Source organism: Bombyx mandarina, chromosome 13 (assembly GCF_030267445.1).
Source record: "Bombyx mandarina strain Sakado chromosome 13, ASM3026744v2".
Lineage (NCBI taxonomy): Eukaryota > Metazoa > Arthropoda > Insecta > Lepidoptera > Bombycidae > Bombyx > Bombyx mandarina.
This window is the reverse complement of record NC_143220.1, coordinates 12,235,105-12,258,102: the sequence shown is the minus strand read 5'-3', so window position 1 is coordinate 12,258,102 and position 22,998 is coordinate 12,235,105. Positions and strand designations below refer to the sequence as shown.

The following is a 22,998-nucleotide window of genomic DNA, read 5'->3' as shown; positions in this document are numbered from 1 at the left end:
GGCAATACATTCCTTAAAAATATACCGTGGACTTTCCAGCAGCACTCTGCGCTTGTTCACAAGGCACGAACTACCCAAGCCTGGCTTGAAACCAACGTTCCCGTCTTTATAAGAACTGAAGACTGGCCTTCATCAAGCCCTGACCTCAACCCTTTAGACTTCAAATTATATCTAGTTTTAGAGGACATGGTCTGCTGCGACATGGTGCAGCAGACGACATGGCGCCGGAGACGACGGCGACATGGAGTCTCTTAAAAACCCTTTGGAGCAAGCAGTGGCGAAATTTCCCTTCGAAACAGTGCGTGATTCCATAGATTCGTGGCCAAACAGATTAAAGGCCTTTATAAAAGCCAAAGGTGACCATTTCGAATAGAATATTTTTTATTTTTTGCTGAGACTAGTAAATATGTAGGTATAAATTTTAATAATATTACATTACTCCATAAAAAAAATGCATTTTCATTTGTAACAGAACTTATGGCTGGATTAGGTAGACGAACATTTGGGTAACGAATGGGGGATGTTGATCATTACCATCCCTCATTAGTCATCTTTATGGGGATGGTGAGACAAAGAACCGACTTTAAAATAATAATTTGGTATTGTGGTGTGTGACATTAAAATCATTAAAAAGACTGAACACGACGAAATAAGAAGTCAATTCTTCAATATGTTAAACATTAACATTTTGTTGATCAATATGAAAAAGTTTTGAATGTAAAGTTTATTGTGGACCAAAATTGATTTTTTTACAAATTCAAAAATTGAATTTTTTACAAATTCAATTGTGAACTAACGAAAATCAATTTACTTGATTGCCGCTTGAACTTTAGAATTATACGCTTCGAAAACAGAGTTCATACTCATATTTATTCTCTTCAAAGATTTTATCGACTGTAAAAAGCCGTCAAGTGAAATAACAATTCAAATTTCACGAATGCTGATAAGATACGTCTAGTAATTCTATGCGCAATTTCCTCACCAAACTCTCACTATTATCAAACGTGATTGCGTGAATGAATTTCCTCTCAGTAATTCTATTCTCTTTGAGTTTAAGTGTGTGCTTAGCCAAACAACTACCGAAGCACGAAGATAGATGCCAACATTTACTGGGCGATGAATTGATCGCTGAGATATTGTCTTACGAGAAAGTTAAAGACGAAATTTTAAACTATGTCTTACAAGGTGATTTTAAAGGTCAAACCTATGATCAGTGAGTACTTACTAACATGATGATTTATTTGAATTTTTTTTACAATTCTATGAGCTTAATAATAAAACGAATTGAATACCATTTTTAAAGTTACAATATAGAAGTGTTTGTTTTTGCAGATTGGCCAAATTTGTTGATAAGTTCGGGGCCCGACCTTCGGGATCTGAAGTATTAGAACGTTCAATTGATTATATGATCGAGTTGACTCGCGAAGAAGATATAAATGATATTATTACTGAAGAATTAGAGGTGAGTGAAAATTTATTTTCTTAATGTTAATACAGAACTGATTTTAATATTATTTCATTTCAATAAATAAATCTTAACTACATTTTACAATTTAACAATCTATCAAGCCATAGAGTAATTAGACAATGGACAGAAAGTTCCTTCTTATCTGTAAAAGTAATTCGATATTTTGAGACACCATTTTAAAAATAAAGCTTTTAGGAAAAGAATAAAACAATATTGATGTTACAAAGGCTTGATTTTTTAAAATTCGTTTTCTATCAACAGGTTCCTCATTGGGTCAGAGGTGAAGAAAAAATAACAATGCTCGAACCTAGAGTCAAAGACATAAGTTTGCTGGGTTTAGGACGCAGTGCAAGTACTCCACCAGAAGGGATTACTGCCGAAGTTATAGTATTCGAGAATTACGATCAATTAGACAAAGCCCTCGATGAAGATGTCAGAGGAAAGATAGTTTTATACGACCCAATTTTCACAACGTACAGTGAAACAAATCAATACAGAACGCAGGGTGCTACTAAAGCTGCCGCCAAAGGGGCCGTTGCTTCGTTGGTGAGATCCATAGCGCCTTTTTCTATAAATTCCCCTCACACCGGATCGCAGACATACGGCGATGAAGCGAATAAAATTCCCACAGCAGCTATCACTTTAGAAGACGCCGATCTTATACGAAGAATGTACGATCGAGGCGAAAGTATTGTATTGAACATCAAAATGAGTTCAACACTTGACACAAAAGTATCAAGAAATACTATAATTGATCTGAAAGGGAGTGTTCATCCTGAGAAATTAGTAATCGTCTCAGGTCATATTGATAGCTGGGATGTTGGACAAGGAGCCATGGATGACGGCGGTGGCCTATTCATTAGCTGGGCAGCTCCGGTCATTTTGAAACGATTGAACCTTATACCAAAAAGGACTGTTAGATCCATTTTCTGGACAGCAGAAGAATTAGGCTTGGTTGGCGCATACGCTTATGAAGAAGCTCACCGAAACGAAAGTCACAATATTAATTTTATTATGGAGTCTGATGAAGGTACTTTTGCTCCGTTAGGTTTGATCGTGGCAGGAACTGATAAAGCCAGGTGCATCGTTGCGGAAGTGCTTAAGCTGTTCGAATCTATAAATGCTTCAACTTTAATTGAAGACGATAGCCCTGGTTCTGATATAAGTGTTATTATAAAAACAGGAATCCCTGGAGCAAGCCTTCACAATGAAAATGAAAAATATTTTTGGTTCCATCACACAGAAGGCGATACAATGAACGTAGAAAGCCCTGAAGAGCTCGATCTCGGAGCAGCTTTTTGGACAGCGGTAGCTTATATTATAGCTGATATTTCTGTAGACATCCCTCGCTAATCACTTTTGTAAAGAAATATTAAAATATTCTTACACTTTACATCATACTTTTTTATACGTATGAGAATCTTTTATCCACGCTTCATTTTCTTCAAAAGACGCCCACGGGACATTGGATTTTTGATCACGATGGAAAATATTATACATATATTTTCAGCACTACGGGGACTAAAGGAGTCTAAATGATGCGATCCACCTTACGATAAGAGTCTTAAATTGTGTTATCGTCCCCAGCTATTATAATAAAAATAAAAGTTTAGCTCTCCGGAAAATGTTCCCTAGAGGGCGAGAAGTGAAGAAAAATCTATAAGTCGGCGTGAATCGCTTACAAAAAACAAAAGCCAATCAATTGATCACACAACAATGAGGTTGGCTATTCAAAGGCAACACTTTAATTTTAATGATTACGTAGAATTAGAATTTTTCCGATACCCGTGTTTTCTCACAATCGATTTAAATAGAAGCCCCGTTTTTATTAATATATCCGTAAAATAATAAGGTCTGCATTTCAATTTGAAGTTTGAAGAGTTCCAGTAAAATGTTATTATGATCTCTAAATCATTAAGATAATAAATATTCAACTCGTATGTTTTAATTAGAAGCTACTTTTATTCTGTTCTGGTCACTTTGAGTCACTATTGCTATTTCCTTATAGCATCTAATCTCTTTTATGAACGTATAGGCTGACGATCATACCGCCCTGATATTGAATGATCACCGTCGCTCATGTACATCAGTAATGCCGCGAAGCAAATGACTACTATTCTTTAAAAAAATGCAATGGAATAGCGGGACTTAGATCTTTTAGATAATTTCTTGTCAACACTTTCATACATAAGAGATACATATTTCATCCCTAATAGTACATTAATAGGGAAGGAAGACATCGATTTTCTTTTATTAGATTGTTCATTTTAGATATTATTTTAATCTTGAGCGCAAACTAAATGACACCAGCTCCTAATTAAATTATTTCAGAAACGATGTCCTCCATAAGTAGGATTTAAATGGAAATTAAAGGCCGTGGGTGAATTTTATATTTTTTCACTTATTTAAGATGCGAAAACCTGATCTCGAGTCCTTCCTGGTCTTGAGTGGTTAACATACCCCCTAAATAGTAATAGGTTTCGGTTGGAAGGGTGGGACAACGATTGGACTGTAAAAAATGAGACTGACCTATAATAACCGAATTAGTAGTATATTAAAGACAATAAAGAATATGTACAAAACTTTTAGTTATCTTATTTTTAGACAATATGGAATCTTAAATATTTACAAAACCTAAAAAAGTCTTAGCACAGCATGTAAAGCAAATTAAATGAAAGACTCGAACTAAAGAATCCCAGTTTTTCTTATTAGCCAGGTGTATTTATTCGAAGATTTGCTGTATTTTCTTTGTTCAGAACACAAAAGCCACTTGTACAAAGGAAATGTCACAATGAGAAGCCCACGAATTTTAACAATACCAGTCCTGTTTCAATCATTGTTTCTTCTAAAAGCGGCAATTATATAATAAAATATAAGTATTTTTCATAATGAAGATGAAAATGCTTTTAATTGGGAATCAATTTGATGTTTCGTCAAACGAAAACTAACTATTATCTTATCCAAGGAATTATCGCTATCCAAAGAATTACCATCTCCAATATTTTAAAATTTCCAAGATTATTATTGTAAAAATAGGTGCATTTAAAAACTGTAATGGGAGCAAAAATTTAGCTGGGAATTTTCTTAATAAATATTCTGTTATTCTTCTTATATTTTTTGTTGTCTCTTTTGAGGACTTCCAGCATTTTAGACGCCAACTTGTGTTCCCTCTTCGACGACTCCAGTTTTGGATGTTGCTGGAAACATCGACTACGAAAATCCCAATAATCGTGGAACCTTACTGGGATCATCATCATCATCATTTATAGCCTATTTTAGTCCAGTTGGATTTGCCTCTCCTTAGGCACGCTACGTGACCCGATCTTGCGCCTCTGCTCTTTCCATCCACCGCCCGCTATTCTGCGTAATTATTTATAGTCACTTTAGTTTGCTAGTGGGCGTCCTAAAACACTACGTTTATTGGACCGCGGTTTCCACTCGCTAGCTCGTCTACTCCGCCGGTTCTTCGTCAGCTATGACTGACCTATTGCTACTTCAGATTGCTTATTTATGTGTTGAGCTATCCCGGTAGCTTAGATTCTCTGACGAATGACTTCGTTTCGGATATGTACTCTTATTGAATGTTAGGTATTATTAAAATTCCTTGTCTGTTTATGTCAAATTGTATGACAGCCGAGTAAGATCAACACCAACATCGAAACCAAATGAGCAAAATTTTTAACATATAAATCAGTCTTATAATAACAACTAGCAACCCGCCCTCGCTTCGCTTCGGAAACATTAAATTTTATTATTGATAGCTGAGTCCCGCGATGTTACCCGCGGTTATTGTCGAACCGCGGGTGAAGCCGCGGGGCGAAGCTAGTCTAGTAAAAGTAGCCTAAGTTACTCCTTATATCATCAGTTACAGCTACCTATCAGTGAAAGTCCCGTCAAAATCAGTCCAGCCGTTCCAGAGATTAGCCGGAACAAACAGACAGACAGACAGACAAAAATTGTAAAAAATGTTATTTTGGTGTATGTACCGTATATATATTCATATCGACGCTTGAAAGGCAAACGTGACTAAGCGACAATGCGTGAACTTTACAGTAGACTAATTTAAAGTTGAAATACCTGAAAAAAAATATATTTTAACGAATCTAGCTGTAGGATTGAAATGACTTTAATAGACCTAGAAATATATATTTTTTGCGCATCGAATATGGTTATTGCCTATCATTTATGTACAAAGCAGTTATTGTCGCTTAGTCACGTTTGCCTTTCAAGTGTCGATATGCGTGTAGTAAAAAGAGGCTATTTCAATATTACAAACAGACACTCCAATTTTATTTATATGTATAGATTAAGTTTTTACAGGAAAATCCGTGGTATCAAAATGATGATGATGATACAGGAAAACGTATATAATGATTTGTCATATTAAAGAATATGGCATTTGCGTTTGTTGGCGGTTATTGGCTTGTCGTATTTACCAAGGTGAGTATTCGATTTATATTATCCTAATCAATGAGTCCTAATCAATCTAAATAAATGAGTCATAATTATTATACACGGGGAGCTCCTATATCTATATCTTATCTGTCTATGTCGCAAAGCAACATGGCTTCCTAGTTTGAATGCAAGACTAGAGTTCCTTGCTGTATAATTTCATACTTTGACATGATGCTATATTAGTATCACAATGTCAAATGTTTTAATGTGTTTTAAGCATTTAAAGTCACCAGTGAAACCCAGGCACGTTCAACAGTGATCTCTGCTCTCAATCGGACACCTAATTTTTTTTTTTTTCTCATTTCCATTGTACATAATTATATGACTGCACAAAAAAGTATTCATGACTTGTACATACAGAACGTTGTTTTTGAGATTTTATTCTTATTTTGTAACCTCACAGGGAAACCGCCGCAAAGTTTTGCTTGTGTAAAATGCATCGAAATAATAAAATGAATCAATATCTAGTATCATGGCGAGTGGTGAATATGATTAAAACTACTTTTACTGTTTATCTCTTTTAGCGCTGAGCTTATTTTCATATACTTTGCATAAATTGCTATAGGATTTTTGAGAAAGAGTACCTCGTAAAAAAGTTTAACTTGAAAAAATACAAAAATCAATGATAAATTTTCACAGCAAATTTTTTTGAAATGTGTATTTATTAATACTAGAGGTCCCGCAGTAGTCAAAATTCAACTATAATTAATTGGAATTGTAAGTTTGTACACTATTATGATTGTATTTTATACTTCTATAATCCCAAATTTCACCAAGAATACACTATAAAAAATATTAACATAGACAAACAATATTTAATCTCAATTTGACAACAGACGTCAAGTTTGACAATAAATAGTATGCATGCGTGTGTGCGTCAAATACATGGTAGTAGTGTATGTAATGTTTTCTTTATTGATTTAATGTATCTGTTGCGTTGTAGTGAATCAGTAACTAATAATACAGTCCGTATTATTAGTTTGATATTTTTATTTATCTATAAGTGACAAATTAAATAATTTAAAATTAATGACTATAAGAAATAAGAAACAGATGTGTCGCCCTTGACGGCTGGAAATGGAAAGGGGGTAAAGCGTCATAGCGGACGTCGCTCGTTGACACCTTTGACGTTCCGAATTCAAACAGTATCTTTTATGCATTATTTTAAAAAAATATTAGCATTGTGCACTTCTTCTCTATATTCTCTATAAGTGTGGAAAATTTCATACTCCTCCGTCCGCGCAATTTTAGTAAAAAGAGATACAAAGTTTTTGCTTTACGTATTAATATATAGATATTAATAATGGTTATAATTAGTAACGTTATACAAGTACATACGCGCGCTTAGACACTTCCGTACAGGTTGATACCTAATACTTATAATCAAACTGCGCAAATAGTCGGTATTCCGACGTTCCGCGTTTTATACGCATCAATAGAGAGTCGATGTATCGACAGTTCGCGCTCAATGGGTTAATCTCGCGTTATTACTGTAGTTTTATTATTTCTGAAGTTTCAAAGCTTCGTGGGAAAGAATAGCCCGTGCCCACGAAGACTGTAAAGTATTCGGAAAGAAGCTTCGTGTCTTTGAAGTCCTCGTGGCCTAAAGGATAAGACGTCCGGTGCATTCGTACCTAGCGATGCACTGGTGTTCGAATCCCGCTGACGGGTACCAATTTTTCTAATGAAATACGTACTTAACAAATGTTCACGATTGACCTCCATGATAACGATCCAAAATAAACGAATAATTTCTTAGTGGACATTTTTATTTATTTATTTTTTATTGCTTAGATGGGTGGACGATCTCACAGCCCACCTAGTGTTCAGTGGTAACTGGAGCCCATAGACATCTACAACGTAAATGCGCCACGCACCTTGAGGTATAAGTTCTAAGGTCTCAGTACAGTTACAACGGCTGCCCCACCCTTCAAACCGAAACGCATTACTGTTTCACGGCAGAAAAAGGCAGGGTGGTGGTACCTACCCGTGCGGACTCACAAGAGGTCCTACCAACGTCTCAGTCTCGTTTTTACGTTCTTATGATCAGGAGATTACAACTGTACCTGTGTTTTTTTGTTGTGTTCCAGATGCAGTATGTAACCTTGTTGACATTATTTGGCGTAGCGCTTCAAGCGTCGCTGGGATCTGTACAAGATGAACAGGGAGTACTTAACGACAGCAATGACGGACAACTAAAAAAAGTAATAGATTTTCTCGTAGCACCAGTAATACAGAGAGAAAAACGCGCCAGCATTCACAGATTAGTACAATGCCCGAGAGGTTATGATAGAATAATATCAAATAATAGCCTAACCTGCATAAAAACTGACGGTCTTTCTTAGTACCGAAGTATTAAAATAGACCGTGTCGTGTAGAGCAAATAAAAATGAAAAGGTTAATGTAGGAAAATTTAAAGATTTGAAAAAAAAAAGTATTAAATTCGACTTCAATAGTGAAATACTTTAATTCAACTTAACAAAGCAAACACCGAAGAAGAGCCTTAAGAATCGGCTGAGAAATGACGAAGGGATCGTTGAAAAGCATAAAAATAATGTAATGTAACACACCGGTTTTCAATGATGGTTATGGCATCTTGTTAGCCCACACCAGTCGGTAACACCAACACAACATTATTTGCCGTGAAGCAGCAATATGTTTCGCTTTGATGGTTTGACACAGCCGTACTTATGAGAACTCGTTTGTGAGACTGGTTGGCGGCGTTTACCTTATTCTTTTCTATAGGCTCAGGCAACCGCTAAACACCAGGTGAGCCGTAAGACCGTCTACATAATAAAAAAAGATGTGTGGTGTCGTGGGACACCGGATAGGAATGAAGTTCCTTATAATAAAAATGTTAATTTAAAGTTCTATTCGAGTTATAACGAGAATAAAACTGGAGGTTTCGCAACAACCCACGGTCATTCGGTAACGTGCGAACTTATAGTGGTACACTTCATTCACGGTTGCTTGCATAAGAGTTAGTGTATTGCGCAAACGAACGCTCTGAGATCGTGGTCAATGAATGATAAAAAAGTATGTTATTCTTTGTACGTTATTACAAAGCTAAGTCGTACACTGTGTGCATTACTAATTTGTACGTTATTACAAAGTTAAGTCGTACAATGTGTGCATTACTAATAAAAATCTTACGTTACGGACGTTTTTTTACGGTTAGGGTACCCCTCCGTATCGTCCCATAAGGAACTTCGTTCCAAAATAATTATGAACCCCTAACACATTTAAGGAAACGGAATTGGGTATCCTATTTAAAAATAGGCTACCCAGCCCTTGCGGTGGATGAGGTAAAAGAGGATTTAAGGAATTCATTTGAATTCAGTATATTGCGACAACCAACCAATATTTAATTTTAATGGCGGTATAACTAATTGAGACTACAAGGAAATTCAAGAAAATTCCGCCGCAAGCAACCAAGCTTTTCGAAAGTCGGGACAGCTGCAATATAATAGAGATTTCGGCTTCATGTACCAAGTTAGGTAGCGGGATTCACGTTTACGATATTTAAAGACACCGATGTCAACCGATGAAATAAATGAAGGCTCAAATTCAATAATGTTATCTATCATGTGACTAACCTCAATAAATGTCTGTGCTTGAACATGTTTGTTATTATACAATCCCATACTATGAAGGGTGGGGCAGCCGTTGTAACTATACTGAGACCTTGTAACTTAGATTTCAGGGTGGTGGCGGCATTTACTGTGTAGATGTCTAAGGGTTAAGTACTGTTACGCCAGTAAGAGTAACGCCATCTATCGCGGAATAGTCGAACGAATATCGCAGGATCTATAGTAGAATTATTTTGTCCGTGCAGTTTGGGTCATAAAAAATCGGAGCGGTGAAGCGAGTATTTCGCTCTCTCTTCAACTCACGAGTCTTATGGACGGGCATAGTGATGCGCATTATTGTTGTCGATAAGCGTTATCGATAGTGTATTTAGTTTTGTCATTTTGTGGGTGAGTCATAAAAATGAAAGAAAAAATCACTAATCGAACACTTACATCACATATCGCCGCAGCAAGTTAACGAGAACGGCAGAAATTAACACTTTGTAACTTTTCGGGATCTATTCTTATTTCAGTGAAAAATTTTAACACATTGTTGATAACAATACGTGCAAATATTATTTTGAATAAATTCTGCCGTTTTGATACAAAACAAAGGAGTAGCCGTTGTGTCACTAAAGAAATTCAGAGACCGAATGCATAAAACCACATTTCTCTTCGACATAATGTACTATAATTTGCAGGTAAATACAAATAACTCATAACATAACAATATCTCACCACCCTTCGTATACCACCCCGCCGCCGTGTGCCTGCCTTCGATTACTCATTTGTTTTTATCGATAATGGCGTTGCGCCCGCGCAACATGCTCACCGCCCTAGCCGGGCTATGTTTTATGACCCAAGCTGCACGGACAAAATAATTCTACTATAGTAGCATCTACAACGCTCGAGAAGTACAACGCCATCTATTGTCAGATAGCGGAAACACAATACTTGATTTGTGTGGAATGTTCTCGATAATTATAGGGATGTGGTATCGGCTATAAAAGCGCTGCAGAGATGGCACGCAGTGAGTCAGTAATCGAAACTACTCGAAGCGAAACAGCGAACGGATCACCTGAAGCGAAGCGAAAGAAGTGAATTGAGAATTTTAAAGTGTTTGTTGAGTGTTTTAAGTATTCTAAGTGATAATACAGTGTTAATTTGTACTTCGGTAGTTTTTATTTATTTACCCCGAACCCCAGCGCGTAGCAGTACTTAACTGTAGGCAGCGGTTTGACTCTGCACCTGACATTGCTGATGTGTATGGGCGACAGTCACCACTCAGCAACGGGTGGGCCGTATGCCTGTCCGCCTACAAGGGCATTAAAAATATATTTAGAAACGAATCAGACGCCTTGACGGTGAATATTACGTGAAAATATTGCAATACATTGATAAACACGAATCAAGCTAATAGACGCGTTTCAAAAATATTTATCGCTCTGTAAGACTTAGTTTTAGGATTAACTTATGTATACGGTCGTGTTACAGTATTTAGCTTGCACCGTTTCTATGAACAATATCTTACCCTTTATTTTACTCACCTTCAAAATCTTGTCTTAATAAAAATACAATAGGGATTAGAATTAAAACAAAACGAGAATCGGGCAATTGTCGACGAAAATAAAGATATTATCGGGCTTAGAAGTTTCGTTAGAATGAAATCGAGTGTAAAGTGGAGTAGATATAGAAGGGGACTATTGTTAGAGCAGCCGGCGTCCAGTGATAAGAAGTTATAGCGCCGTATAATTGGTATCTCCGAAGCGAGCACTGAACAATTGGTGCTTTAAGCATAACCTTTATAAAAATCGCAGAATTGTGTGTTGAATGTTTTGAAGTACGACATTATCGCGTGGGCCTTTTATCTTCAATCCGTGCTTATTAATATGAATTATTTTACATGTCTGTATTAATACTTATTATTATATACAATATCACTGTATCTTTGATACTGGTGGCTTCTTAGAAACTTACATAACGGTTAAAGGTAAAACAATGAAGGGTTGTCAGAACGCATTAACTTTACAATATAACTGCTGTCACCCACCTTAAAACATAAGGTCGAACACTCAATTAAATTGAAGATTTATCTACTCTACCTATGGTATCGGAGCTTTTTCACAACTAGAATTTCAGATGCTATACAACAAATATTCTTACTGGCGGTAGGACCTCTTGTGAGTCCGCATGGGTAGGCACAACCACCCCGCCGATTTCTGCCGTGAAGCAGTAATGCGTTTCGGTTTGAAGGGCGGGGCAGCCGTTTTAACTATGCTGAGTCCTTAGAACTTATATCTCAAGGTGGGTGGCGCATTTACGTTGTAGATGTTTATTGGCTCCAGTAGCCACTTAACACCAGGTGGGCTGTGAATTCGTCCACACACATAAGCAATAAATAAAAAAAAGATAGTGCTTACATCACTTCCTATCCTTATAAAACAAAGCGCGAATCGTTATCATCATTTGGCAATGCAAGGCTTACTGCTCGACTACTAAAAAACCTACAGTTGGCCAACATACATACGTCATTCTGAATACACGCCGCACCTAGTTTCAAACAAAAACTTTTTTTCTCAATTGGGACAATGACGGACAGATATTTTCTGAAGAAACTTGTTCAAGGTGCTCTTTTAGATCTTTTAGTAACTAGAATTTCAGAGCTTTATCGAGCTAGAGTCTAGTCAACCCCGAGACAGGCTTTATCTTCTCTTGAAGTATTAGAAATCTTTTTTCTTCTTCTCAGTCGTTCACTCCTGGCGGAGTGGTCGTGGTTACGTAAGTCTTAATATTTGGTTGCGGCTTTTGAGAGGCTTCTCCATCTCTCTCTATTTGTGGCGGTACGTGTACACTCAGTAAGGGAACACTTCGTAGAAAACTTAACCAAGTCTGTCCACCTTGTGGGTGATCGGCCGCGAGAGCGTTGACCGTCTACTCTTCCTTGAACCACTAAACGTTCCAATGACCTTTCATTACGAATGATATGTCCAAACATATTAAGGATTCGCAATTGCACAATCGACGAAAGCCTTTGTTTGATTTGGAGCTCTTTGAGGATGGATACATTAGTGCGGTGAGCAGTCCATTTTACCCTCAGCAAGCGTCTCCAGCACCACATCTCAAGGGCGTCAATCTTTTTACGACATTTTTGATGGATCGTCCATGTTTCTGCTCCATATAGGAAAATAGGAAATATTAAGCACCTCATTAAGCGAACTTTGGTGTTTTTAGTTATACGGCGATCTTTCCATATTTTTGTGAGCTTTTCCACGGCTGATCGTGTCACGGCACAACGTCTTTTAATTTCTTCTTCGCAACTTCCAGTATTTGTGATTGTGGATCCCAGGTAGATGTAACTCTGGACAACTTCGCAATTTGCTATTTCGTGTAAATCAGATCGATTGTTATTCTTACGATCCACCACCATCACTTTGGTTTTATCGCGGTTTATGGCAAGGCCAAAGTCGGAACTAGTTATTTCCAGAAGCGAAAGAAACCGTTCTACGTCGGCTTGTGACGTTGCAAAAAGAGTAGTATCGTCTGCATATCTAAGGTTTGATATCAGTCGACCTCCAATTGAAACACCTTTGTCCCAGTTTTCTAAAACCATCCGCATTATGTATTCGGTGTAGATATTAAACAAAAGAGGGGAGAGAATACATCCCTGTCGAATACCAGCTTGAGTCTTAAAATTTTCGGAATCTATTCCATCCACGCGAACAGCAGCTGTGCCGTCTTCATAAAGTCTCTTAATGAGATAAACTAGATGTTCTGGTACTCCCATTATTATTAGTACTTCCCACAGCTTCCACCACTTAACGGTGTCAAAAGCTTTGCGGAAATCCACAAAACAAATAAACAGCGGTTTATTGAACTCACGCGCTTTTTCTATGATTTGTCTTAGGTTGAGAATTTGTTCGCGTGTTCCTTTTCCTTTCACAAATCCGGCTTGTTCTTCTGCGATCTCCCGACCCACATATGCCTGTAGTCTCTTATTTAGAATAGAAAGAAGGACCTTGCTCGCGTGGGATATCAGAGATATTAGGCGGAAATTATTACACTTTTTAGTCGACCCTTTTTTATGCAGTGGAATGAACAAGGAATGTGACCAATCCTTAGGCCACTCTCCCGTATTCCATATTTGCAGACAAATTGAGTGTAAGGTATCTACACCAATATCCCCCATCATCTTAAATATCTCTATGGGAATTTCATCAACCCCTGTAGCCTTGCCACATTTGAGGTGTTTTATAGCGGCCTCTACTTCCACTCTCAATATAGACGGTTCTTGTTCTGTGGGCATTGCGTACTTAGATTCAGGGATCAGTAATCTTTGCTTATCTAAAAACAAGGATTTGCAGTATTCCTCCCATACCCTGACAATCAGCTTAATTTCTGTAACAATGTTACCAGCAGAGTTCTCTATTGCCCAGGACTTTGGCTTGAATTGTTTTGTAATCGTTCTTATTTTTATGTGAAGATCCCTTGTCTCGAGTTTCTGAGCGTGCCGTTCGAGTTCTGTGCAAATAGTGTTGAGCTCCATATTGCGATCTCTCCGACAAGCAGTTTGTATTTCAGAACTTAGCAGATTTAGTTTTTCCATGCTAGCTCCAGGTGCTTTTTCCTTGCGCCGCTTTTCTACGAGTTTCCAAGTGCTCCACGACATCCAATGCTGGCGTTTTGCAACCCCTAGCCTGGGCTGGGAGATCTGAACTGCGTCCTTAATTATTGTTTTGGCTGATTGCCAAAGTGACTCACCATGGTGGATGGCATTCGTCGAGGTACCTTTTACATTTTGCAGAGTTTCATAAAAGGCCTCTCTGTCTACAATTTCAATACGTCTTGATATTTTTTTGGTAGTGCAGTTGCGCAGTTTCAGTTTCAGGCCACATATCAACAGTTCATGATCAGAGAGACAATCTGCTCCGGGCAATGTGTGCGCGTTACATATCGAGCTCCTCCATCTAGTTCTGATCATAACGTAATCGATCTGGTTACGGTGTTTGCCGTCAGGGCTGGTCCACGTATATAGGCGCCTTGGATGTTGTTTAAAAACGGTGTTCATTATAGTGAGGTTGTTATCGGCGGCGAATTGAATTAAGCGTTCGCCCCTGTCATTACGTGTACCCAGACCATATAGCCCTACTATGTGGCGCAGGCCAGATTCATTTTTTGTGCTACCTACCTTCGCATTGAAATCTCCCAAGACAATCAGAGGCTCTCTCTTTGGGACTTGATCCATGCAAGTTTCTAGTTCATTATAGAAAGTTTCCATGATATCATCATCAGCTGTTGATGTGGGTGCATAAACTTGGACTATATTTATTGGAACTGGTGAAGCATCAATTTTTATAGACATAATTCTCTCATTAACAGGGTTGTAGCCCAGAACGGAATTATTCCACAGTTTTGGTATAGCAATAGCCACACCGGCAAAGCTGTTGTTTTCTTTTCCGGAGTATGGAAATATGAATATATATGGTATGTTTCCCTGTGTCAAAGTGGCCGTTATCCTTCCAGTGAGTTTCACTAATGCCAGTAATAGTGGAGTTACATCTCTCTAGCTCGCTTTCCAAGATCTTCAGTTTGCCATCCTTGAGGAGACCACGAACATTCCATGTACCGACGCGAATCTTGTTGCGTAGCTGTATGGTTCTCCTTCCAGTAGCATATTTTCCAGGAGATGCCTGGTTGCCTACATCGTCCTGGCCGGTAGCACATTTCACACCCTGATCCCCGGAAAGATCATGGCGCCGGATGCCACGCGGATCGCTCGCCTTCTTAAAATTGTTTTTCGACATTCCATAACTTTCATGGGAAAATAGTAGCAGTGGTTTCCCGTTGCCTTCTGCTCCAGCACTTTTAGAGATTATTTGGACCTCAAGGCTGCTGTAGCCTCTACTCTAGGTAGGTATGTAGTTATACCGCTACTTGCTCGGTCGCCAGAGCCTCGTTGGTTATCTAGCAGGAAGTACCACGGAAGCCAATTGTCTTCCGCCGCCATCCAGCGCGTGCAGGTGAGGTTGACATTTGGGATGGCAGAGATGTTGATTACCTTCCCCTTACTCCCCAATTAGAAATCTAAGATAGGCAATATGTTAAGAGTAAGTTTTCTTAGACAAATATTTTTAATTTCAAACTATTACATAAAAATGCTATCTGCCGTAAGACCTATAAAATGTAACAAGCTTAAACTAGACAGTAAAATATTCGGGCACACAAAATTGTAACTAGGAACATAACTGAAAAATAAATAAACAAATCCTTGCAAAAATAATACAGCAAATATATGAACGGTATCAAAAGAAACAAGAACACGTTCAATGATGCTCCAACATGATAAAACTTGATCACATTTGAACCGTACCAACTTCAAACAAACCCGAGCTCAACCGAATACTTTATAAATATTTCATAACGTGTTTATTCGATTTTCATTGAATCGAAATTTTCCGACACTGGACAACATTCTCGACAAAGAACGTCCTTGGGGCTTATATTCAAGCTGAACATTAAGGAGAACGGATATTCTTGTTTAAAATTCTAGAGAATGAATAAATGATTTAGGGTTTATTAAGCAGGGTGAACGATTGTTGTCAAGTCGTACTTTCAGCTATAGGCCTTGATTCAGTAAAACTTCGTTCGTAATAAATTAAGAAACAAAATCCAAATTGTTTAATTGTTTTTTCATATACTTAGTCTGGCCATAAATACTGTTACAATTAAAAATAAACAAAATATTACATTTGAATTTGGAATCTGTCGTTTTTATATGATTGAGTTTTCATTGAGTTTTCTCATTTTGGCGCCAATACATTGTACAATATTTTGCGATATTAAAATGGAGTGGGGTGATAAAGAGAACCGAATCGCTGTGATTGCATTACGCAAAGTAGGTATGGAGCCAAATGCAATTTTTAAAACTCTCCATACGCTTGGTATTAATAAAATGTTTGTGTACCGGGCTATTAATAGGTGCAATAAGACCTCTGTTTGTGATCTGGCCGGAAAAGATCTGGCCGTCCTCGTAGTGTTCGTACGAAAAAGGTGGTCAAAGCAGTAAGGGAAAGAATTCGAAGAAATCCTGTCCGAAAGCAAAAGATTTTATCTCAGGAGATGAAGATAGCACCTAGAACCATGTCGCGTATTTTAAAAGATGACTTAGGACTTGCAGCCTATAAGAGACGCACTGGTCATTTCTTAACTGATAATTTAAAAGAGAATAGGGTGGTAAAATCGAAACAACTACTGAAGCGGTACGCAAAGGGAGGTCATAGAAAAATATTGTTTACGGATGAGAATTTTTTTACAATTGAGCAACATTTTAAAAAACAAAATGACCGTGTTTATGCTTAAAGCTCTAAGGAAGCTTCCCAATTAGTCGACAGAGTGAAACGTGGGCACTATCCGACTTCAGTGATGGTTTGGTGGGGTGTTAGCTATGAAGGAGTGACTGGGCCATACTTTTGTGAAAAAGGTATCAAAACATCGTCACAAGTGTATCAAGATACCATTCTTGAGAGTGTAGTGAAGTCCCTTAACAATACCATGTTCAATAATCAAGAATGGTCCTTCCAGCAAGACACGGCGCCAGGTCATAAAACTCGGTCTACGCAGTCTTGGTTGGGAACGAACGTTTCGGACTTCATCAGAGCTGAAGACTGGCCGTCGTCTAGTCCCGATCTTAATCCTCTCGATTATGATTTATGGTCAGTTTTAGAGAGTAGGGATTGCTCTAAACGCCATGATAATTTGGAGTCCCTAAAACAATCCGTACGATTGGCAGTGAAAAATTTTCCCATGGAAAGAGTGCCTGCTTCTATTGATAACTGGCCTTAACGTTTAAAGAACTGTATTGCAGCCAATGGAGACCACTTCGAATAAACTTTTTATACTTTAAATTGTTTTATATTTATGTATTAAACTAACACACTGTAAAAGTAATAAATGTTATTTGCAATAGATTTTTTTTCCTTTGTCTCAGTATTTATGGCAAGACTAGGTATATATAATATATAGCTATAGCTGAGTATAACCTCTTGTGAATCCGCACGAGTAGGGTGCGGACTATTTCTGCCATAAAGCAGTAATGCGTTTCGGTTTGCAGGGTGGGGCGGCGGCTGTAAGACCTTAGAACTGATATCTCAATGTGGGCGGCATTTGCGTTGTAGATGTCTATAGGCTCCGGTAACTACTTAACACCAGATGGGCTGTGAGCTCGTCCACCCATCTAAGCAATAAAAAAATAGTATGTGAGCGGCTAGTGGAACAGAAAACCATTTGAATGGGCTTGAGGAAACTTTGCAAAAAACACGATAATCTTACCGCGTATACACTATTAGTAATTATTAGTTTGGGAGCTCATGCGATAAACTAGTTGGCGCTATACACGATCTCTACTGATTTTTGGGAAGTAAAAAGTTTTTCTATCAGGTAAATGGTCGTCCGAATGTAATATACTTAGAAATTTACGTCTTCACACGTTCGGGATTGGTGTGGTTAATCTCAACAAACAGATCAAGCGGCAGTCTTTCAGAGTCTTCGATTATTGATCGAAGTTCAGAGTCCGTATGTTGACTGAAATTCATAAATTTTTGTCGTGTATGGAAAAAATCTTCCGACTTACATAATCTTTTGATTCGTCTATTTAGGAAAATGGAGATCCGAGATTTTCTTACAATGTTGCTATCTGTGACACCCGAAGCTCAGCAAGATATTTTAGATGATACTTATTTATTGTATGACGTTTAAGAAATGTTTATGCAGTATAATTTATTGATAAATTGTTCATTGGAATGTTTCAATATAACATTGAAAAAGAGTTTTTACTTGCTTCTATAGGTGTGCGGTAGTAGCTTGTATTAAAGAACACAAGATATTTGACATATATTTGAATCGCACTAATGGCATTTTCGAAATATCTTTGCAATACCTAAATACAATCTTAAAGGAACTTAACAGCTCTCAAAGATTGTCGTCAACAAAGCGGTCCAGGACTATCCGATATTGTGGACACGTATCGTGATGGCCAGCAGAGTCTAACGAGAAACTTGTTGCTCAGGGTAGAGTCAACGGTAAAATACCTCGAGCCCCATGCACCTGACCGATCATGTAAAAAACCTTATCAAATCCCCACTTAACAAGTGCGTACGCCAAGCCTCAGTTCGTGAATTATGGAGAATAGCTGTGAAGGCTACAATAAACAAGGTTTCCTCATAACCACAATTGCTCTGCCAGGAGTAACTAACTATGATGATGATGATGATGATATAAATAAAAGATCTGAACAGATACATTCTATCGAACAAACTCAAGTGTTAAGTGGAAGATCTTTTTTTGTCGATGACTAAAGGTGATTTTGGATTTACATAAAATGAAGAATCATGAAACAAAATGAAAAAGTTGAAAAATGAAAAAAGACGAAGTTCGTCAAAACAGGTAAACGTTCATTCAGAATTAAAAAAATCCTGTGTTTTCTTGTCTCAGCAGACGAACCTACATTGCTCTTAAGGAAGGAGGATTCAATACAATATGAGTCCTGGGCTCCAGACATATACGTCATCGTAAGACGAAGTTTTAATGAAATATTCAAAACATCCATCCCTTGAGTAAATGATTTCATTCATAAACCAAACTAATATATATTCAAATAATGTTCTCAGATTCAGATCGTGGACATAATTTTACTACGAGTTTGAATGCCAAGGTCGTGTTGTGGATGAGAATAAAAAAAAATGTATTCATATATTTGATTAGATTTTCGCGAGTCGTATGCCTGCGTCTAAGAAATATTTGTGGTTAATCTTGTTTATTCAGAGTCAGTGTCTTTTTTAAAGATGTTTCTTATTCATGATCTGCAAGTAATTGTTCCTGTACCGTTTATGCATTTTCAATAAAAGCGAACTAAATTGCAGTTTGTTAGCGTCTTGAGCGTAAAATGTTAAAATATCGGTCCATCCCGGAGTAGCAGGAGCGAATGAAGATATTGTACAATTGTGCTGAAAGTATTATACAGTAATTATATATGTATAATATTACTGATAAGCCCAAGCTTTTCTAAGCTTTAAATGGGAAGCTTTAATATAAAACGTAGGGCTTCTTCCTTTAAAAACGTCAAAATTCGAGCACATACACAAAATAAAATTTTGAAAAACATTAATTTAGTTACGTGCACGTTTATTTATAACCAAAAGCAGTTATAGGAAATGGTATTTTTCCCTTTGAGAATGAATGAAAATGATAACCATTTCATACAACCGTTCATTCCTTATTTTGCTTCTTTTAGAGTAAGTCGTTGCTTATAATATATCATTATAATATAGGAGATATCAATTTCCTTAATTTCAAGTTTGTAACCTCAGCGGCTTAGTCTCTGCTCCGATAAATCACTTAGTCTATCTAGACAAGTATATTTATAGTATCGCTTTTTTATTCCCTTCCTATTCCGACATTTCCAATATTTTGATTTTGTGATCATATCATTTCAAGAAAAAGTATAAAACTTCAGTGTTTAGCTTCCCTAGAAAGCGATCTCATGCAACACTCAGTTTAGAGGTAGCTTCTGTTATGTATGCAGTTAATTTTTTGTCAAAAACAAGAGGCAAAACAAATTAAACTTATTCACTGACCACAATGTAATAATACGTATTTGAAACCTCTGTTCCCCTCCATTTGGAAATAACCCCTACACAGAGAAAAAAGTTTGAAGCTCTTTGAAGAACATTATGTGTATGTTTTTGGGGATTACTAATGACTAACAACAAAATATGTAGTCCCTTTTATACTTATTACTAGGTATCATTTTTTAAGTTCCAATAATTCCCGGGAACGTACCTAGAGCATGTAATGTAGATATGTAGCTAAAGCACGGTTCGCGGTTTTGTTAGTGTATCTGATGATACAATGAAATTCCGTTCTTTTCTGTTACGAGACTTTATTTTATATTTGTACAATAATTTGTTTAGAGATGTTTAGTGTTGTATTTTTGATAAATTATATGAAGTATAGCGACCCGCCCTCGCTTCGCTTCGGAAACATTAAAACACACATGAAACCAAAAAAAATAATTAAAAAAAAATTAAAAAAAATTTAAAAAAAGTAGCCTATGTTCATCAGGGACAATGTCGGCTTCTAATGGAAAAAGAATTTTTCAAATCGGTCCAGTAGTTTCGGAGCCTATTCGAAACAAACAAACAAACAAATCTTTCCTCTTTATAATATTAGTATAGATATAGATGTAAAAAAACAAAAAAGTTGGTTAAATTGAATGAAGAAGGTAAAGAAGCGGGGATTTCTCCCTCGTAAAAATTTTCAAGAGACAGATTATATTTAAATTACAGGGTAGTTAGCTTAATATGGATTATAGAAGACCTGAAGTTTTTTATTTTTTTTATTGCCTTTGTATGCAGACGAGCATACGGCCCACCTGATGGTGAGTGCTTACCGTCGCCCATGGACTTCAGCAATGCCAAGGGCAGAGCCAAGCCGCTGCCTACCGCTTAATACTCTCCACAAGCCTCGTTTGAAGAAGGACATGTCATAGCGCTCGGGAAACACCGTGGAGGGGAGCTCATTCCATAGCCGGACGGTACGTGGCAAAAAAGATCTCTGGAAACGCACTGTGGATGACCGCAGTGGCTCCAGGTAGTATGGATGAACTCTACTCCGGTGGCGGGCGGTGCGATGGTAAAAACGAGACGTTGGTATCATCTCGAACAATTCCTCAGAGCACTCCCCATGGAGCATGCGGTACAAAATAAAGAGGGAACCGAAGTCCCTCCGTAGACCCAGAGGCTCCAAGCGATCCGTGAGAATGGGATTATCGACAATCCGAACGGCTCTCTTCTGTATGGAGTCAAATGGAAGAAGCTGGTATTTGGGAGCCCCGGCCCAGAGATGGGAGCAGTACTCCACGCGAGGCCGGACTTGTGATTTATAGAGCAAAAGTCTTTGTCCAGGTGTGAAGTACCGCTTGGCTCTGTTGAGGACTCCCAGCATTTTGGACGCCAACTTGGCTTTGCCTTCCAAATGACTCCGAAATTGGACATCGCTCGAAATATCGACCCCAAGTATCCCGATACTCTCGGAAGGTTGCAAGGATACTCCTTGGAATTGCGGCGCCATGACAAAGGGGTTCTTCTTCGCAGTGAACGCGCAAACTTGTGTCTTTATCGGGTTGAATTGAACCAAGTTCAATTCACCCCATTCGGAGACTCGCCCCAGAGAGTTCTCCACTTCAGACACAAGTTTTGATCGTCTCTCTTGCACCATGCTCCGAGAGAGACTCTGATGGCCGATATACCGCGCATCCCCCCTCCGCATAGCAATGCATGCCATCAATAGACAGCATGTCATTGATATACAGGATGAAAAGCGTGGGGGAGAGCACCGAACCTTGTGGAACGCCAGCGTTAATGGTCATGGTATCAGAGCAGTCACCGTCTACAACGACCGTGATGCTCCGCCCATCCAAGAAGCTAGCGATCCACTTGCAGAGACCCTCGGGGATTCCGTAAGATGGTAACTTCGATAGAAGTGCCCTATGCCAGACCCTGTCGATACCCTGTCGACCAGATACGGCAAAGGCGTTAACAATTTGCATTAACCGTTCGAAAGAGACAAAATGATACAGTTGCGGTAAACATCAGACAAAGACAAAATTATGTGAACGAAATACGAACGAATGGAAATCAGTATTGTCCGCCCACCCCAAAAATATATCACTAATGTGTTTAAAAATATTGAAAGTTTAAAAATGTACCAAAAAATACCAGAATATGAAAGGATACCAAAAAAAACGAAATTATTTTTACGGAACCTAAATTATACCAATTTGGTACTGAATATACTAAAAACGGTCACACTGGTGAAATTGCTCGGTAGACCGACGGTCCGAATGTCGTTGTTCGGAACTTCTATATATGCAAGTTTATCTTGAAAATGCCGTAAGCGAGATTCAGGCATCTGTCAAATATCTTGCGTTGTATGATAGCTACCCGCCACAGGGACTAGCAAGTGAATAAAGCAGCTCATAGCGAGGAAATAGCTTTAGTAATAAGAGCGCTTGTACCGCCCTGTATTCCGGAACGTTTAATGTCATTTATAAAAGTTTGTAGCTGGAGGTATTTAAAGAACCAAGTGCTCCGGGAAGTTAAATTATATTGGACATCTTACGTCGGCACATTGCAGCTGTACCATAATAATATTATTAATTGAGTTCCCCACAATTCTATCCAATACGAAGAGCTGCATAATTTTGTTGCATTATTGCATAAAGCTAATAATTAAAGAACAATCGTCATCATTAAATCAGTCGTAAGCCCATTTTAATTTTTAGGAACTGGGTAAGCCGGTGACCGACTCTTCGATCCTTGGAATATTTTGTGTAATTTTCGTGTCATTTACACTTTATCTCTTATACAGCGCTAAGATGAATTTTGTAATTGTATTTTAAGGTTGTATATTTATCTAGATAATCATCACCGCCTATTGTACAAATGTATTTGC

General features: G+C 37.9%; 2 protein-coding genes across 2 annotated transcripts; both read left to right on the top strand.

The window, feature by feature from the left end:
- Positions 1-1,016: 1,016 nt before the first annotated feature.
- LOC114241821 (carboxypeptidase Q) lies at positions 1,017-3,366 on the top strand. The gene is made up of 3 exons (XM_028172800.2): positions 1,017-1,213; positions 1,333-1,462; positions 1,730-3,366. The coding sequence occupies exons 1-3, from the start codon at positions 1,017-1,019 to the stop codon at positions 2,819-2,821; spliced, it is 1,419 nt and encodes a 472-aa protein (XP_028028601.2). The 3' UTR covers positions 2,822-3,366.
- Positions 3,367-5,830: 2,464 nt separating this feature from the next.
- On the top strand, positions 5,831-9,489 carry LOC149501649 (uncharacterized). Its single transcript, XM_089732336.1, has 2 exons — positions 5,831-5,908; positions 8,014-9,489. Exons 1-2 carry the CDS (start codon positions 5,861-5,863, stop codon positions 8,266-8,268), a joined length of 303 nt encoding a protein of 100 aa, XP_089588462.1. The 5' UTR covers positions 5,831-5,860; the 3' UTR covers positions 8,269-9,489.
- The last annotated feature ends 13,509 nt before the right edge of the window (positions 9,490-22,998 follow it).

Bases quoted from the DNA above. Each gene is read 5' to 3' on its own strand.
- LOC114241821 (XM_028172800.2), top strand. From the start codon at position 1,017: ATGAATTTCCTCTCAGTAATTCTATTCTCTTTGAGTTTAAGTGTGTGC. The intron at 1,214-1,332 runs GTGAGTACTTAC...TTGTTTTTGCAG, and splicing joins AAAGGTCAAACCTATGATCA to ATTGGCCAAATTTGTTGATA. The intron at 1,463-1,729 runs GTGAGTGAAAAT...TTCTATCAACAG, and splicing joins TTATTACTGAAGAATTAGAG to GTTCCTCATTGGGTCAGAGG.
- LOC149501649 (XM_089732336.1), top strand. From the start codon at position 5,861: ATGGCATTTGCGTTTGTTGGCGGTTATTGGCTTGTCGTATTTACCAAG. The intron at 5,909-8,013 runs GTGAGTATTCGA...GTTGTGTTCCAG, and splicing joins GGCTTGTCGTATTTACCAAG to ATGCAGTATGTAACCTTGTT.